General features: G+C 38.6%; 1 protein-coding gene across 3 annotated transcripts in view; it reads right to left on the bottom strand.

The window, feature by feature from the left end:
- The window catches only part of ATR (ATR serine/threonine kinase), a 115,560-nt gene that overhangs the window by 85,279 nt on the left and 11,779 nt on the right, over positions 1-18,502 (bottom strand). The window contains exons 3-14 of one of the 3 annotated variants that reach the window (XM_062213724.1): positions 17,382-17,531; positions 14,240-15,117; positions 13,293-13,471; positions 12,671-12,862; positions 10,274-10,464; positions 9,701-9,856; positions 6,851-7,043; positions 6,369-6,631; positions 4,179-4,369; positions 3,990-4,090; positions 3,627-3,798; positions 2,135-2,305 (exon numbers count right to left, since the gene is read on the bottom strand). In XM_062213724.1, the coding sequence (XP_062069708.1) occupies positions 2,135-2,305; positions 3,627-3,798; positions 3,990-4,090; positions 4,179-4,369; positions 6,369-6,631; positions 6,851-7,043; positions 9,701-9,856; positions 10,274-10,464; positions 12,671-12,862; positions 13,293-13,471; positions 14,240-15,117; positions 17,382-17,531 (2,837 nt within the window). Of the gene's footprint in view, positions 1-2,134; positions 2,306-3,626; positions 3,799-3,989; positions 4,091-4,178; positions 4,370-6,368; positions 6,632-6,850; positions 7,044-9,700; positions 9,857-10,273; positions 10,465-12,670; positions 12,863-13,276; positions 13,472-14,239; positions 15,118-17,381; positions 17,532-18,502 lie in introns of those variants that run through there. The other 2 variants (XM_062213732.1, XM_062213742.1) reach the window with 2 other exon arrangements.

Raw genomic sequence — 18,502 nt, 5'->3', positions numbered from 1 at the left:
AAAAGAGCACAACAATTACCAAAAGTCATTTGTCTGGGTGACAAAACATATAAGCTTTGTTGCAAAAGTATTTTGAGAGGCAAGTGTTTAGCCTAGCAGTTAAGATACCTGGGTATATTGATGCAATTCCCATCTCTAGCTCCTGACTTCAGCTTCCTGCTAATGGAGATTCTCAGAAACAGCATAATGGCTCAAGTAATTGGGTCCCTGCCACCTGACTATATAGACTTAGCCAGGCGTCAGTGTGGCCATTTGGGTAGAAAACTAGTAAAAGGGAACTCTTGCTTGCTCTTCCCCTCTCTCCCTCTCGCTGCAGCTCTCAAATAAAAAATTAGGAATAATAATATTTTTTTAAAACTTTAACATTGTACAAATTTTGAGTCCATACAAGATTCTGAATTCAGATTTACCATTTACTCACTAAACAGATAATTACTAAGCATCCAGAATGATTCAGGCACTGCAGATACAGTAGCGAACAAAACTAGCAAGGTGCCTATTTGTGAGATAGAGAGATACACCATAAATAAGCAAATACAAAACATTTTCTTACAAGTACTCAAATGTGTTAAAATATACTCAAGCTCTAGGTAGAAGTCCCAAGTCTGATATATTATTTGAACTAACACATTTAGAGAATAAGCAAGAGTAATCATAAACGCAATTTTTAAGAAGTTATTTTTTAATTAAAGAGTTGATGTGTTGCAATATAAGAAAATCATTTAACACATCTACCACCCTAGTACTGCAACAAATCCATTTTCATTTTGGTCTGTTTCTTCTAGGATCTTGTTCAAAAAACACACACAAGATCCAAAGATAAAATCGTTGGCCTTTCATCCATTTATTCTACATGTACCTAATTAACACTTAGTACATGTCATACACTTTTCCAAGTCTGGGAGATATGATAGTGAACGAGACTATCTTCAGAGGCACTTACACCTTACTAGTATTATGCTTTACAACTTAACATTAATACCATAAGACTGTTATAGTATTATAAGGTAGTTCCTACAAAGTCATCTTATTATGTTAAAATAGCTACATAATATTCTATAACCTAAAATCAGAAATTCAGACTCTTCTCAGAGTTTTTAGCTTTGTTTTACTACTTGAATAACAATGCAATAAATATCTGTGTCTTTTGGTTTCCAGAGTAGAATTACTGAATGAAAGTTATGTATAGCTCTGTAATCTTTACCAAACATTATTATATTGCCTTTGGGTATATGACCAATTTACAAGCAATGTAAGTTTGTTAAAATATAGTAATGCTGCAGGGGAAAATTCTGTATGAATTGCTATTATAATTTATTAATTAAGAGTAATGATAAATTTTGCTTCATAGAAAAGGTAAGAAGATATTACTCTATTATCTTGTAAACCTCAGCCCAATGACTTTTTAACTTCTTTACTTCTTATTTATGTGAAAGGCAGAGAGAGAGAAAAAGAAATGGAGAAAGAACTTCCATCTGTCCACAACAGCTAAGTCTAGGCCAGACCAAAGCCAGGAGCCTGGAACTCAACAGAGGTCTCCCACGTGGGTGGTAGGGACCAAGTACCTGAGCCATTGTCTGCTGGTTCCCAGGGTGTGCATGAGCAGGAAGCTGGAATATAGGGCAGAGACAGTACTCAAATCCAGGCTCTATGATGTGGCTACAGGCATCCCAAGCAGCAACTTAACTGCTATGTCAAGTGCCTAGCCCCCTAATGAATTTTCAAAAGTTCCTGAAACAAAGTCTGTCATTTGACTTTATAGCGTTTCATCTACACCACTAGTTTTGTACTTTATTACCCAATTCCGTAAGGGTAGAAATGATCATGTTTCTAATCACTGAGTTACCAATTGATCCAATCACAGCACTATGGGTCCAAATAGTTAACTAAGTTAATTTGCAGAGCTAATCATACAGAACAATGATTGAAGTCAATAAGAATTTAAGTCTTATAAAACAATTAATAATCTCACATCAAAGTCAAAAGAAAACATAAATTTGAGAAGTCTATATGTTCCTCAATGTACTTGTCAGACTTTCTCTAAAAATAAGGCAGAGAAAGAAAAATCTAGAATAGAATGAACATTTAATTGGAAAGCCTCAATTAAGTCAACTATATGTACATTGCTACTTACAGTAAGGAAACGATTAAGATCAGGAAAGTCAAAAACATTGGCAACTTCAGATAAAGTATTTAAGGCCATTTCTCTCTGGTGAGCTACATCTTGTTTCCTCATCTCGACATTTTGGCATGGAGTATTAGGCAGTGCTGTCATCTGACTAGAGTGGAGGGATTCCACCAAAAACTAGAGAAAAAAAATTTGTTAGTTTTCAGATGGGAGAAATTTTCACTAACATTTTTTAAGCTAACATAAAGGACAGTACCAAATAGTGTTCAAAATAATCTGAATTGGCTCATCTACTTTTTATAACAATAGATCATGTCATAAATTCCCTTTTAAAGATGAAGTAAACAGAGTTAACTAAGAAACTTGAATATCATCTAAAGATTACACCACTAATAAAAGATAAAATCAGTATTTTTAAAAATTTATTTAAGAGAGAGTTACAGAGAGAGAGAGGAAGAGACAGAGAGGAAGGTTTTCTATCAGCTGGTTCAGTCCTCAAATGGCCGCCGTGGCTGGAGCTGGGCCGCTCCAAAGCCAGGAGCCAGGAGCTTCTTCTGGATCTCCATGTGGGTGCAGGGGCCCAAGCACTTGGGCCATCTTCTACTGCTTTCTCAGGCCACAGAAGAGAGCTGTATTGGAGGAGGAGCAGCTGGGAATACAACCAGCACCCACATGGGATGCTGGTGCCACCGGCAGAGATTTAGCCCACTATGCCACAGCGCTGGCCCCAAGATCAGTATTTTAACATAGCCTAATTTTCAGCATGATTACATCATTTTTTTTAAGATTTATTTATCTGAAAATTTTTAAGGCAGATTTACAGAGAGGCAAAGGCAGAGAGAAGGGAGAGAGAGATAGAAGTCTTCTATCCACTTGTTCACTCCCCAGATGGCTGCAATGGCTGGAGCTACACCGATCCGAAGCCAGGAGCCAGGAGCCAGGAGCTTCTTCTAGGTCTCCCACGCAGGTGCAGGTGCAGGTGCCTAAGCACTTGGACCATCTTCTACTGCTTTCCCAAGCCATAGTAGAGAGCTGGATCCAAAGTGGAGCAGCCAGGACTAGAACCGGTACCTATACGGGATGCTGGCTTTATCTGCTGGGTCACAGCGCCAGTCCCATGACTACATCTTTTTTAAAACAACTTTATCTGAAGTTGCCATACTCATAATTCCAAGGCAAAAGAGTTTATCTCCAAGAAAAAAGCTAAAAAGGAAAGGTATCTCCCCGAGGATGAATCAGAATGTAATAATTCAATATATAAAATTATCTTTTCCATTTATAATCTACATCTTCAGACAAATATGCTAAAAAGAAACAACTGGCAAGGTTTTTCTTACATAAATGGTTCTCTTACATAAACCAATACATTATTTTAAGATAGTATTTTAAAGTAAGCCAAATAAACATATATACGTGCTACTTGTTTTTTTTTTTTTGTTTGTTTAACTTTTACAAAGAACTGCTATTGCTAATAATCAAGATGAAAGCTGACTCTCACCTGACAGATGGGTTTCTTATACTGGCTGAAAAAGTTTTGCAATTTAACACTTTTGGCTGCAACCAGAGCTCTAATTTCCGTGTACGCTGCTCCAGAGACAGATGCTGACTTGGATAATAAACAGTGCAACAAGTGCAAGAGTGCAAAAGGTACCAAATCTCCTTTTGCGGCCCTAAAATTAAAAAGCAAACAAATAAATATAAAACCAATGCCCCAGGAGCAAATGGAAAGATACAAATAAGCATATGCTGAATTATTTTCTATAATAGCACATATCTCATATCACCATTTCTAATGTGAGACACACAAAAAAGGAGGATGGTCAAAACAAATACGGAAACATACAAGTGCTGCCAAATATACCTTCCAATATCCCCTGTTGTAAGAATCAAAGTATCCTTCAACTCATTATTTCTTGATATCTGAGCATGTGTGTATGCTTCCTTCATTCTTAAGACAAAAAGCTAGAAAAACAAAATTTACTGGTTAAAGAAATTTTTAGAGCTAGGTTTTTGAAAGAAAACCCAATTACTAAAAATAAAAATCAATAACCTCTTTTATAAATCCATCTTCAGAGTTCAAGCATTCCAATATATACTTGATATTTCCACTAAAAGCCACTCTGACATCCTTGTCTGGATCTTCCATTAAATTTAATAAAGTTCCAAGAACTGCTTTTACTTCTGTTTCATCTTCTTTAAAATCAAGATGCTTACAAAGATGATGTAGATTATCTATGAAAGCTAAAGGGAGAGAGTATATAACACCTAATTTAACAAATTAAATATCAAAGTTGTGCTATGAAAATATTGCCAACAAATACTATATCACAAAGAATCCTAGGTTGCCTAATAATGTTAGTATTTAATACTTGAAATATGTAGGGCACACAGAATTTTAGAGGATTAAAATACTTAAAAATTTTAATTTATGCTTAGTAAATGTCATAAATTTAAATTTTAAGGAATTAAGTCTTAAAAATAACATTATATTAATAAATTTAAAATAAATAAATTTTAAAATTTAAATAAATTCCAGAACTTTTTAGGCTATAAAATGAGTAATCCATTTTAGATTTTGAAGCTCATTATTTGTTACTAACACAGACTTAAAAGCATATTTCACTAATCCAAAGAACCTTAAACGAAGGGGATCACAGTCATACTGTAAACCTTACAGTAAAGATTTAGGGAGTCCTAGAAACTACCTAGCATCTATTACTTTGAAAACTTGAGAGTAAGTGGCAACTTACAACCTAAACAAATGGATCTTCCAAATGCTTGTGTAAATCTCATGCTCCCAACAAACTCATATTCTATTACCAATGGAAAGGCCAAATAAAATAAATCTGTAGTCCTCAGTTGGGTAAGATAATCTAACTATAAGAAGTTCTGGGGCCGGCGCCGCAGCTCAATAGGCTAATCCTCCGCCTTGCGGCGCCAGCACACCGGGTTCTAGTCCCGGTCGGGGCGCCGGATTCTGTCCCGGTTGCCCCTCTTCCAGGCTAGCTCTCTGCTGTGGCCAGGGAGTGCAGTGGAGGATGGCCCAAGTCCTTGGGCCCTGCACCCCATGGGAGACCAGGATAAGCACCTGGCTCCTGCCATCGGATCAGCGTGGTGTGCCAGCCGCAGCGCGCCGGCCGCGGCAGCCATTGGAGGGTGAACCAACGGCAAAAGGAAGACCTTTCTCTCTGTCTCTCTCTCTCTCACTGTCCACTCTGCCTGTCAAAAAAAAATAAAATAAAAAAAAAAGAAGTTCTGAGCCGGCGCCGTGGCTCACTAGGCTAATCCTCCGCCTGCAGCGCCAGCACCCTGGGTTCTAGTCCCGGTTGGGGCGCCGGATTCTGTCCCAGTTGCTCCTCTTCTAGTCCAGCTCTCTGCTGTGGCCCAGGAAGGCAGTGGAGGATGGCCCAAGTGCTTGGGCCCTGCACCCGCATGAGAGACCAGGAGAAGCACCTGGCTCCTGGCTTCAGATCGGTGCAGCGGGCCAGCCGTAGCAGCCATTTGAGGGGTGAACCAACAGAAGGGAGACCTTTCTCTTTGTCTGTCTCTCTCACTGTCTAACTCTGTCTGTCAAAAATAAAAAAAAAAGAAGTTCTGAAGGTCCAAGGTGATGACTGGGTAAACATTAAGAAGGTCTCTAGTATCATCAAAGAAAATACAGAATATTGAACCTCATGATATTAACCAACCATCAGGTATTCTCTGTCCGCCTGTTAAATCACAAAAATCTAGTGTTGTGGCTCAGTGGGTAAAGCCAACACCTGCAACACCATCATCCCATATGGGCATGGGTTCCAGTCCCAACTGCTTCACCTCAGCTTCCTGCTAATAGCCTGGGAAAAGCAACAGAAGATGACCCAAGTGCTTGAGCCCCTGTCACCCACATGGGAGACACAGATTAAGCTCCTGGCTTCTGCCTGGCCCAGCCTTAGCTGTTGCAGCCTTCTGGGAAGTGAACCAGTGGATAGATCTCCATCTTTCCCTTTCTCTCTGTAACTCTTTCAAATAAATAAATAAATCTTAAAAAAAAAAAAAAAAAACCTAAAAATCACTTCTTTTACTGACTCTGTGACACATTCTAATACCATTCATCCCATTTATAAAATAATCACTACTAAGCATTGAATCTATCAACAATGTCACTTGATATCTTTTAAGGCCTTAGGCTAGTTCTAGCACTGATTTGAAAAACAGTTTTTCAAATAGGTTTTAAAATATTAAGTAAATCATAATGACTCACCAAGTTTTACTGGGCTAGGTATTTTTTTTTTCAATAGGAAAAGGAATGGCTTGCAAACAGAAGCTTTTAGTTGAGAAGATGAACATTCGTGTGGAGAAGTGGCTTTCAGGTTCTTACAGAACAGATCCATATGTCCATGTTCAGAGAATGGTTCTGTTAAAGAACTTGTCAAATGAAACATGCCATGAAGGCTACAGACAAGCTGACCAAGTACAGAGGCAAATTCTCTCTTGACAATGTCAGAATCATCTTTGACTTTATCTCTGGGGAAAAATAAAGAAAAAAAATTAAACCTTCTTGCTTAATTTTTTGGGACAAAATTCTGGTAAGACAAAGCTTATCAGGAAAACATGTTTAATTCTAACACAAAAGCAACATTTGCTCTATATATTCAGCAATAAACATTAACATCCTATGTACAGCCAGAGAATTATGATCTTTCTAATCTAGTGACATATTCAAATTAAAATCTTAATACATACATAAGGATCTTGGGAACTCTGTTGCAAGAATTCTGCTGCTGTAATAAGATAAAAAATCCACTAATACAACTAGCCCGAATTACTTCATGGCAGCTTTGCAGGGCCCAGTTGTAAACTGCTGTTCTCCATTCAAGGAATATTCTTCTTGGAAACAGAGTTAGAAGAAACACACATCGTGACTGTGCCTGTGGTGCTGAAAAAAATTAAATCCATTAAACACACACATATGTGCTATAACGTCAAGTAACACTTAAAATACATATAATATCTAAACAAAAGCTCCTTTTCAGAAAATAAAACAGGTGCAGTGAAAAAGGTCTGTGCACAGCCTTATTAAGTAATCAGGGAAATAAAAATTGAAAATCACATACATCAGATAGAAAAATAAAAATTAAGATAGTTATCACTATGACTTCTTTTTTTCTTTTTTTTATGTAACAAAAAATTTCAAAGCCTAATAAGGTTATGTAGCAGAGAGGATGTGGAACAATAGGTACTCTCATATTCTATTAACAGAAATATAAATTGGCAGGCACATCACTGGAGAATATAGTAGAACAGAGCTGAGGATAAGCAAACTCTACAATCCAACAATTCCATTTTTAGTCTGAAATACTACTTCTTAGGGAGCCACGTTGTGGCACAGCAGGTAAAGCTGCTATCTTCAAGGCTGGCAGCTCATATGGGTGCTGGTTCATGTCCTTAGCTGCTTCATTTCCGATCAAGCTCCCTGCTAATGGCCTGGGAAAAGCACTGGAGGATGGCTCAAGTGTTTGGACTATTGCCACCCATGTGGGAGACCTGGATGAATTTCCTGGCTCCTGGCTTCAGGCTGGCCCAGCCCTGGCCATGGTGGCCATCTGGGAAGTGAACCAGTATATGGAAAATCTGTCTCTCCCTTTCTCTAACTCTTTCAAATGAATAAATAAAAAAAAAAAATACTGCTTCTCAAGCTTTAATATGCATATGAATCACCTGAGGTCTTGTTAAAACAGTTTCTGATTCTGAAGGTCTCCAGGGAGCACAAGATTCTCCACTTTAACAAGTTCCCAAACGGTGATATCACCACTTAATGCTCCAGGGACCACACTTTTCAAATAGCAAGGCTTTGGAATAACCACATGGTCACTTATTAAAATATCCTTGGAAATTTTGCTTGTATTTATAAAAAAACTGGAAACAATCTGATGGCCTGCCACTAGGTGGCTAGATAAATAGTGTTTATCCACACACTTGAATACTATCAAGAAGTTTAAACAAAATAGCAGAGTTACATGTATCACTATGGGTAAGTCTCATAAAGATAATGTTGACCAACAAAATGGAAGTTATAAAGGAAATATAATTCTGTGTATTATTTAGAGATAAACATATATAGTAAAAGTAATCAAATATTCATGAGAATAATAAATACCAAATTCAGAACAGTAGTTATCTCTGCGGAGAGAATGAAGAAAAACTATGGGAGGAACAAAGGGGTTCCACTATATCTCTAACATTTTATTTTACTTTTTAAAAATAAAAACAAAGAATTTTTAAGAGACACAGAGAGAGACAAATAGGGAACTCTCATTCTCACTCTCTGAATGCCAGAAATGGCCGAGACTGGGCTGGGCCAAAGCCAGAAGCAGAAACTCAATGTCCTCCACGGGTGGTAGGCAGCCAGTGATGTCAGCAATCACTGTTACCCTGCAGGGTCTGCAACAGCAGGAAGCTGAAGTCTAGAGCTGGAGCCAGTTACCACACTGAGGTAGTTCAATATGGGGCCCAGGCATCTAAGTAGTTGTCTTAACTGCTGACAACCAGTAGGTCAAATACCCACTACCTCCTTAACAATTTCTTTCTTTTTAAGATTTTATTTATTTATTTAAGAGGTAGAGCCACAGAGAGAGCAAGAGTCAGAGAGAAAGGTTATGTCTTCTATCCACGGTTCATTCCCCAAATGGCCACAACGGCCGAAGCTGAGCCGATCTGAAGCCAGGAGCCAGGAGTTTCTTCAGGGTCTCCCACAAGGTAAGGGGCCCAGGTACTTGGGCCATCTTCTACTGCTTTCCCAGGCCATAGCAGAGAGCTGGATGGGAAGAGGAGAAGTAGCCAGGAAAGAACCAGTGCCCATATGGGATGCCGGCAGCACAGGTGGAGGCTTAGCCTACTACGCCACAGCACTGGCCCCAACATTTTATTTCTTAAACTGGGAAGTTGGTAAAAGTATTTGGTGTATTGCTTTCCTTTTTTTTTTTTTTTTGTCAAATATTTCATAATTTTATTAAGTGAAGATAAAGATATGTAAAAATATATTTCAAACTTTTATAGAAAGAAAGGAAATGGGATATCTTGGGGTAGACTTTCATTTTTTACTTTATACACATGTAACTCTTTTTTGAATTATTAAAAATGTACCATCTTGGAGCCGGTGCTATGGCATAGTGGGCAAAGCCACCACCTGCAGTGCCAGCAGCCCATATGGACACCAGTTCGTGTCCTGGCTGCTCCACTTCCAATCCAGCTCTCTGCTATGGCCTGGGAAAGCAGCAGAAGATGGCCCAAGTCCTTGGGCCCCGGTACCCGCATGGGAGACCGAGAAGAGGCTCCTGGCTTCTGGCTTCAGATCAGCCCAGCTAAAGCCGTTGTGGCCAACTGGGGAGTGAACCAGTAGATGGAAGACCTCTCTGTCTCTCTGTCTGTACTTCTCTCTCTGTGTAACTCTGACTTTCAAATAAATAAATAAATCTTTGAAAAAAAAAGTACTATCTCTTTTAATTATTGAAAAATATAAATTATAAGAATTAGAAATGCTAAATAAAGTTAAAATAGATCACACACATTAGACAAAATTTTGTGACTACTTACAGTAGCTATCTGAAATCCTCTCACTTAATGCTAGAAGATTAGTGGCAAATGTGGTCAACTTCAAAGAGCCATCATCACAATGAGGATAAATCCACGGAAGTGAAAGCATTCCACATAAATCTTCCAGGATATGATCTTCAAATGAACTTTTTACTACTGAGACACACAACAGGTGCTGTAAGTTACATCTTTCATTTAAACCCTGTCTCCATTTTAAGTAAAAACAGACATTTGAAATATTAAATGGAATTATAATGTACAAGCAGGAAAAAGGGACTCTTAATATAGAAATCCATGAATGTTCTGAAGTCTGTGAATTCAAAGACATTAGATGTCACTATATTAAAATTTTTTTCAAAAGGATCATTGTATCAACAGATTCTCAAATCAGAAAACTTAAGTTATAAATAATTTTAATTGATAAATAATAATAAATAAGGATATACTGAAAAGAGAAAAAACATCTAAGTATTCCAAATACTTGTGCATTTAGGCTTCAGGCGAAAAAGAATGACTATTTCCATACTGATCATCTTTGAAGGCTATTTTGATCTACTATTTATTTGTACTCACCTTGCATATAAACCAAAGCATCATAAATTTTCACCACGTTATCAATGACTGCCTCTAGGTCAGGTTTCTGAACAGATTCTAATAAACTCCTACAGCTCTTAAGCACTTTTGTGAAAAAATCCAAAGACATCCAAGTTATCACTACAGAAGGTTTCTTCTTACATTTGTGTTGACAGTCCGTGAAATTCTGGCTGTAATATTAGAATTAAGATGAATTTTGTTATAGTCAAACCTGATACTCTAATAAAGCCAAAATAAATTGTATAACTTAAATCAATTTAAAGTAAATATGCAATTCAATTAATATGTCGCTATTTTAATCTCTTTATGTTGGTTTTAATCATTCTTAGGACTTGGGAATTAAAATTAATCTAGAGGTGCTGTGGCACAAGTTAATCCTCCTCCTGTGGCGCCAGCATAGGGGATGCCAATTCTAGTCCCAGCTTCTCTTCTTCTGATCCAGCTCTGCTACAGCCTGGGAAAGCACTGAATGATGGCCCACGTGTGGGAGACCCAGAAGAAGCTCCTGGCTCCTGATTGGCTCAGCTCTGGCCTTTGTGGCCATTTGGGGAATGAACCAATGGATAGAAGACCTTTCTCCCTACCACTGTCTGTAACTCCACCTCTCAAATAAATAAATCTTTAAAAATAAATAAAATTAATTTAGAATACTAATGTGTCACCAGGCTTAAAATAACAGAAGGTCTGCTTATTAACTTCCTCCTTTTTAAAAGATTTATTTATTTATTTGAAAGTCAGTATTAGAGAGAGAGAGGGAGAGACAGGGAGAGGGAGAAAGATTTCTCATCCACTGGTTCACTCCCCAGATGGCCACAACGACCAGGGTTGGGCCAGGCCAAAGCCAGGACCAGGAGCTTCTTTCTGATCTGCATGAATGGCAGGGGTCCAAACACTTGGGCCATCTTTCATGGCTTTCGCAGGCCAATAGCAGGGAGCTGGATTAAATGTGAGGCAGCCAGGATGCCAGAGTTGCAGGAGGTTGCTTTATCTACTTTGCTGTAATGCCGGCCCCAATAAACCCTTTCATAGTAACAAGGCAAGCAAGGGCACACATCAGCCTAACCATCCATTCCTTTAAATTATTTCAAATTCTAAATTAATATAATCTGAACTAAAATTGTTTCCCTACAATATCTTTTTTTTAAAAGATTTTGTTTATTTATTTGAGAGGTAGAGTTACAGACAGTAAGAGGTAGAGAGAGAGAGAGAGAGAGAGAGAGAAGTCTCCTTCTGTTGGTTCACTCCCCAGATGGCTACAACAACCAGAGCTGCGCCAATCCAAAGCCAGAAGCCAGGAGCCAGGAGCTTCTTTCAATGCGTATGTGGGATGCGGCGCCACACAGGTGGAAGATTAACCTACTGCACCACAGCGCTGGCGCCTCCCTACAGTATCTTTTATAACTTTGTACAGACTAGGAAAAGAGTGAGTCAGAAAAGAGATTAAATGATGATAAAAAATAAGGAATGCTTATGTCTAAAACATTGCAGAACAAATACAACTAAATTGTCAGAGTTTCTATTTTGTCTCTTCTGATAGAAACATAAAACTAAATATTAAGGATTCCGAACTGAAATATACTTCTAGCGCATTCTAAATTCTTACTATCAAAGGTAGAAATGAAAGAGTCAAAAGAACACTGGCTTTTGCTATTTTCTAGTTACATGTCCTCAGAAAAGTTGAAGTTTCAGACAAAAAGGGCCTCAACTTGTCTCAATTTCTTATTTGTAAAATGGGCATAAAAGTAGTTCCCTCACAGGACTGTCATAAACGTTAAATAAGATATGTATGAGACATTTTCAAAAGTTCATGGAAAAAGTATATTAAAATACTATGATGGATTTCAAATATTTTTATATCAAAATAAGCTTTTTAAAAAAAAAAATTTGTCTATAGGTCCGGCGATGTGGTACAGCGGGTTTAACGCCCTTACTTGAAGCACCGGCCTCCTATATGGGCACCAGTTCTAGTCTCGGCTGCTCCTCTTCCAATCCAGCTCTCTGCTATGGCCTGGGAAAGCAGTGGAAGACGGCCCAAGTCCTTGGGCCCCTGCACCCACATGGGAGACCCAGAAGAAGCTCCTGGCTCCCGGCTTCGGATCGGCGCAGCTCTGGCCATTGTGGCCAATTGGGGAGGGAACCAGTGGATGGAAGACCTGTCTGTCTGCCTCTCCTCTCTCTGTATAACTCTGACTTTCAAATAAATAAATATTTGAAAAAAGAAAAAAAAGCGCTCAACAGAAAATAAATTTCTTATCTACTCATTGAAAAGTTTGTGTTCTGAGGTTACACAAATCAAATGAAAAATGACATCTCATAAAACAGTAAATCCAAATTCATATAGGAAACCCACCCAGAAAATACAAGAAGTTGTTTTACCAGTCCATGTTTTGCTGAGAACAGTGAACAGTACACAGAGCTGTCAGTTGTAAGACAACAGTGATTCCTTCTAAAGTCTCAATAACAGGATTCTTTAGATTATTATATTCGAGGGAAATCTGAAGGAATTCAGCTTTCTGTTTCAGTGCACTCCACAAAATGCTCTCTTTGTTCATATCCACATGTTTAACTCTAAAATTAATTATAATCATAGTAGAAATTAATGATCAATATAAATTTAGTTCAAAGACAAAACATATTTAAAACAAAATATACCATGTCATATCAACTATTGAAATTTATATGAGGATAGATTTAAAACAACAATAAAAACAATATTCAGGGCTAACTGAAATATGGCAGTTCTTTGACTACAATACAAAAGATAGTTTACTTGTTAACACAAAAATTGATGACAGATGAATAATCTCACAGATTTTTCACATGGTAAAAAGTTAGGCATTTAAAAATATGCAAAGCAACTTTAGTTAGCCATTAAGAATTTTATACTAGAAGAGACTGCAAGTGGTGTATTTAAATCAAAGCACTTAACTAATGTTAAGTTTTGAAAGAAAACAAAGTTTTATTAAACAACTAAATACAAACTGAATGAAGTTCATACTCCTCAGTCACTTTGGACGTTCTTTTGGAAGAGTTCAGAGATGAGCTGAGTCGACGCCTTTTGGGTGATATTCCATCACTAGCACTGCTGAGGATCTCCTGTGGGGTTTGACATTGAATCTCCTCAAGGATTTCCATAGTTTCCATCTTCAAGGCTGCATACAGTGGTCCCAACAAGTACTGAGAAAACAAAAATAATCTATTAGAAAATGTTTATATTATTCATAGACAGCAAATAATATATTGAGTGTCAATCATTTGTTTTCCAGTACACTATTTTCAAAGTCTCATAATGCAAAACAAACAGCTAAATTAGCCAATATTATTTCACAGTTCATATATCAATTATGGCTCTATACATAGTCTCAGAAAGCTTAAGACAAATCTTTCTCTCTCTAACCTATTTTTCCCTCTATCAAAATGCTAAAAAAAAAAAAAATTCTGTAAGAGAATTACTGTTTTGTTAATCCAGCAAGATTTACAGATAAACTGTTTAATCAAGTTAATAAAACCTGACTACTTTATTGTTTTGCCTGTCTCCCAGAATCCAAATAGGAAAGAGGGCATAACTGATTAATCAGAGGTTTCCTAAGAGTGATTGATAATAACTTGTCCAAGATAAAATAATCAAAGTTTCTGCATGTAAGTTAATAACAGACTCCCTTTCGATGGGAAAAAACAATGCAAAAAGCATTGTTCAAACTTTACAAATTCTACTTTAAAGCATTCTACTCCCAGGCAGTTGAATACCAACTTCGTGAATAAATTCTTCTGAAATCAAAGTAAAAATCCATAATAAGGAGCCAGATTAGAATACGAAAATCATTATGTCTTGAGTATGCGTTATTAAAGATATTCTATTTTCTCTTTATCATATCTTGTACATTTGTACATACTTAAATGATGAAAAACACAACCTTAACAAGCAACACACTGAATATGACTTACCCCTGCATCTACCTGAACTCCAAGCACATCCACAAGAGCTCTACAAATATTTCTTACATAGACTTTTCTGACTTGTAAAGCAGTTTCATATCCAGCTGGCACAAATTTAAGGAAATACTGCAGTAAATGGCACAAAGCTGCTTTTAGCAAATCAGACTTAAGCCGCATAAGCACACCATCTTCAAACATGACACAGAGTTTTTCCAGCAGCATATTTAAATAGACAGGTTCAATATTTCTGTAGGCTTCTGCATCAAAGGGGAACAACGTCTTTATCAGCTTTGACAGTGGCTTTTCATAGAGTTTTAATTGGTCAGCATCCATTTCTACAAGATGTTTTAATAACTCCAAAAAGGAGCTAAAAAAAGTGCTGGCTGGTTGTGCTGGTAGCCCTCCAAGCTCAAAGAGTTCAGTTAAAAGGCTGATTGCTAAAGATTTAATTTTTGGACTACCACACTCTAGCAGAACACAACCTATATGCCAAAGTACGAGCTCTTGCCTTCTAAAAAACACAATTGCAACAATACGAATAAGAACCATTAATAAAGTGGCTTCAATAAATTCTAGATGTTGCATGCTCATGAACTGCAAAGGAGCTGGTTGTAAATAACCCATGTGTTCATCTAATTGACTTAAAAAGTGGCTAACAACCACTGGCCATTCCACAACATGTCCCGCTGCGTGTTTTCTGTGGAGGCAAATCAAATCTTCGAAAAGATCCAATAATTCCTTTGTGAGTACTCCAAAAATAGCAGGACTCTTGCTTTTAAAAAGAAATAATAATGAGCAGATGACTTCACAGATTTTCTTGTGCAACATGTGACAGGATGGAGTTGCTGCAATCCGCAGAAGTCTTGTTATGATCCAATTACTGAATTCTTTGAAAATAATAAACAAAAAAGGTATTAAATAAACAAGTATGTCAGAAGCACTAATTAATATGCAAAATGCTTGATGATTGATTTTGAGGTGTAAACTTCACTAGACTAAAACACTTCTTACACAATGCATTCTAGTTTAGAATACCAACTCTAGGGTTAGACAAGGTCCTAGCCTCCCATGTATTAGTTTTAGGAACTTTACATTTCTCTGAACCTCTGAAACTTCATCTATGATATCTATGTTATGGGTTACCATGAGAATAAATATAAAATATGTAAACAATTAGCATAGCTTTCAAAGTATAATAGGTGTTCAGTAAATGGCAGCAATTATCACTCCTATGACAAAAATTTATTGAGTGATGCTCTACCCCAGGTAAATAAACCTAAATAACTAATTCTTTCCCTATAAATTCTACATATGGCCTCTTAAACTCTTTGACTATGATTCAGAAGTCTATCTTTTTTTTTTCCCTTTTTTTTTTTTTTTTTTTTTTTGACAGGCAGAGTGGACAGTGAGAGAGAGAGAGAGAGAGAGAGAGAGAGAGAAAGGTCTTCCTTTTGCTGTTGGTTCACTCCCCAATGGCCACCACGGCCGGCGTGCTGCGGCCGGTGCATTGCACTGATCCAAAGGCATGAGCCAGGTGCTTATCCTGGTCTTCCACGGGGTGCAGGGCCCAAGGACTTGGGCCATCCTCCACTGCACTCCCGGGCCATAGCAGAGAGCTGGCCTGGAAGAGGGGCAACCGGGACAGAATCCAGCACCCCGACCAGGACTAGAACCCGGTGTGCCGGCGCCACTAGGTGGAGGATTAGCCTGTTGAGCCACAGCGCCAGCCCAGAAGTCTATCTTATATCAAAACCCAGTATACGTAGGCATATTTATTTTATTCAAAAATATGAACCAAAAGTTTCACAAAACAGGGGTGGGCATTCAGCACAGCAGTTAGGATGCCACCCTAGATGCCCGCATCCCCAGTTGGAATGCCTGGGTTAGGGTCCTGGGTCTGCTGTTTATTCCAGCTTCCCACTACTGTGCACTCTGGGAGGCACCAGGCGCTGGTTTAAGTAGTTGGAGTCTTGTCATTCATATGGCAGACTAGGACTGAGTTCCTAGCAGCCAGGCTTTGGCCTGGCCCAGACCTGGCTATTACAGGCATCTGGGGAGTGAACCAGAAAATGGATGGAAGGTCTTTCTTTCTCTACCTCCCTCCCTCTCTCTCTTTTTCTACCTTTCAGATAAATAAAATATTTTTAAAAGTTTCATAAGAGAGTACTAATTCATATTACAAACAATATACCATGATATTTTCTAGTCTATTTCTTCTTATTTTAAATGCTAATGATGCCATAAAGTAACCTCATAATTCATTAGTGGCTTATGACTTGTAATTGAAAAACCCCTGTAGCCATTGGGTGGGCGTTGTGGCACAGTAAGTTGGACCATTGCTTGGGATGCCTGCATCCCATGTCAGAGTGCCTGAATCAAGTCCTGGCTACTCTGTGCTTCTGATCCAGCTTCTTGCTGAGGAGCCTGGGAGGCAGGAATGATGGCCCGGGCACTTGGGTTCCTGCCACTGACATGGGAGATCCTGACAGAGTTCTTGGCTCCTGGCTTTGTCCCGTTGCAGGCATTTGGGGAATGAACCCGTGGATGGAAGATATCTCTCTATCTCTCCCTCTCTGTTACTCTGCCTTTCAAATAAATAAATCTAAAAGAAACTAAAAAATAAAAAACAAAAAAACTGTAGTCAAGAATACAATATAAACAGGTGACTACAATACAACTTATTTTTTTAATAAAGATTTATTTATTTTACTTGAAAGTCACAGCTACACAGAGAGAGAGGGAGAGGCAGAGAGAGAGAGAGGTCTTCCATTTGCTGGTTCACTCCCCAGATGGCTGCAACAGCCGAAGCTGCACCGATCCGAAGCCAGGAGCCAAGAGTTTCTTCCAGGTCTCCCACACAGGTGCAGGGGCCCAAGGACTTGGGCCATCTTCTGCTGCTTCCCCAGGCCATAGCAAAGAGCTGGATCAGAAGTGGAGCAGCTGGGTCTCAAACCCACGCCCAGATGGGATGCCGGCACTGCAGGTGGCGGCTTTACCTGCTACACCACAGCGCCAGCCCCTACAATACAGTTTAATAACCACTACAACGGGGGCCAGAGTTGTGGCGTAGCAGGTTAAGCTGCCACCTGCAATACAACGCCAGCAACACTAACAATAGATTGCAGATAAATGTATAAATAGCAGTACTTACCAATACAGTTGCCTTTGGCTTCATTTTGTCCGTGGCTTCCATTCACATTTACAAACATAAGTGGGGAAGATTTCATGATATGCTGGATAAAATCAAGTAACATCACAGAGGTTGGCTGAGAGTCAGTTTTCTTTATAAGTTCCACAGCAACTAAAACAATAAAATATTCATTTTAGAGTCATAACAAATTAACAGCAGTCCTTTTGTTAAGAATGACCTTGGTGACCAGAATTATGTCTAGCACAGTACTCACACTAAATTGATGAGGTTAAACACTACACTATTATCTAATTTTAAATGTTTAATAATCATGTCAGGCACTGTATTATAAAATCTGAAGATATTTTTTAAAAAATCACAATCTGGGGGCCAGCACTGTGGCATAGTGTGTTAAGCCGCCGCCTGCAGTGCCAGCATCTCATATGGGCACCGGTTCAAGACCCGGATGCTCCACTTCCTATCCAGCTCTCTGCTATGGCCTGGGAAAGCAGCAGAAGATGGCCCAGGTCCTTGGGCTCCTGCACCCATGTGGGAGGCCTGCAAGAAGCTCCTGGCTTCGGATTGGTACAGCTTTGGCAGTTGAGGCCATCTGGGGAGTGAACCAACAGATGGAAGACCTCTCTCTCTCTCTGCCTCTCCTTCTCTTTCTGTGTAACTCTTTCAAATAAATAAATAAATACTTATTTTTTTAAAAAATCACAATCTGGTGAGGCAGTGAAACAATCAACTAATAACTTTTAAACATGGCAACTGCACTAATCCAGAATAAGGATAAAGAAGATACTGTGAAGGAACTGATTCCTCTATGAAGAATTGGTCTAACTGAGAGGGTAAGAAAGGGCAAGTAGTCTAAACAGAAAGGGCACCGTATGAAAATACTTCTTGCAAGTGTTCAGTAGTCCTTTGGAAGTTTTCAGCAACCCACAATTTCAGCTTTAAACATTTGTTTTATTTATTTGAAAAGCAGAGAGAGACAGAGACACAGAGAGAGAGAACTCCCATCTGCTGGTTCATTCCTCACAGGCCTGCAATGGCTGGGACTTGGCCCAGGCGGAAGCTAGGAGCTGGGAATTCAATCCAGGTCTCCACGTGGGTGGCAGGAAACAAATCACTTGAGCCAC

This window comes from Lepus europaeus, chromosome 2, assembly GCF_033115175.1.
Source record: "Lepus europaeus isolate LE1 chromosome 2, mLepTim1.pri, whole genome shotgun sequence".
Classification (NCBI taxonomy): domain Eukaryota; kingdom Metazoa; phylum Chordata; class Mammalia; order Lagomorpha; family Leporidae; genus Lepus; species Lepus europaeus.
This window is presented reverse-complemented; position numbering and strand designations above follow the sequence as displayed.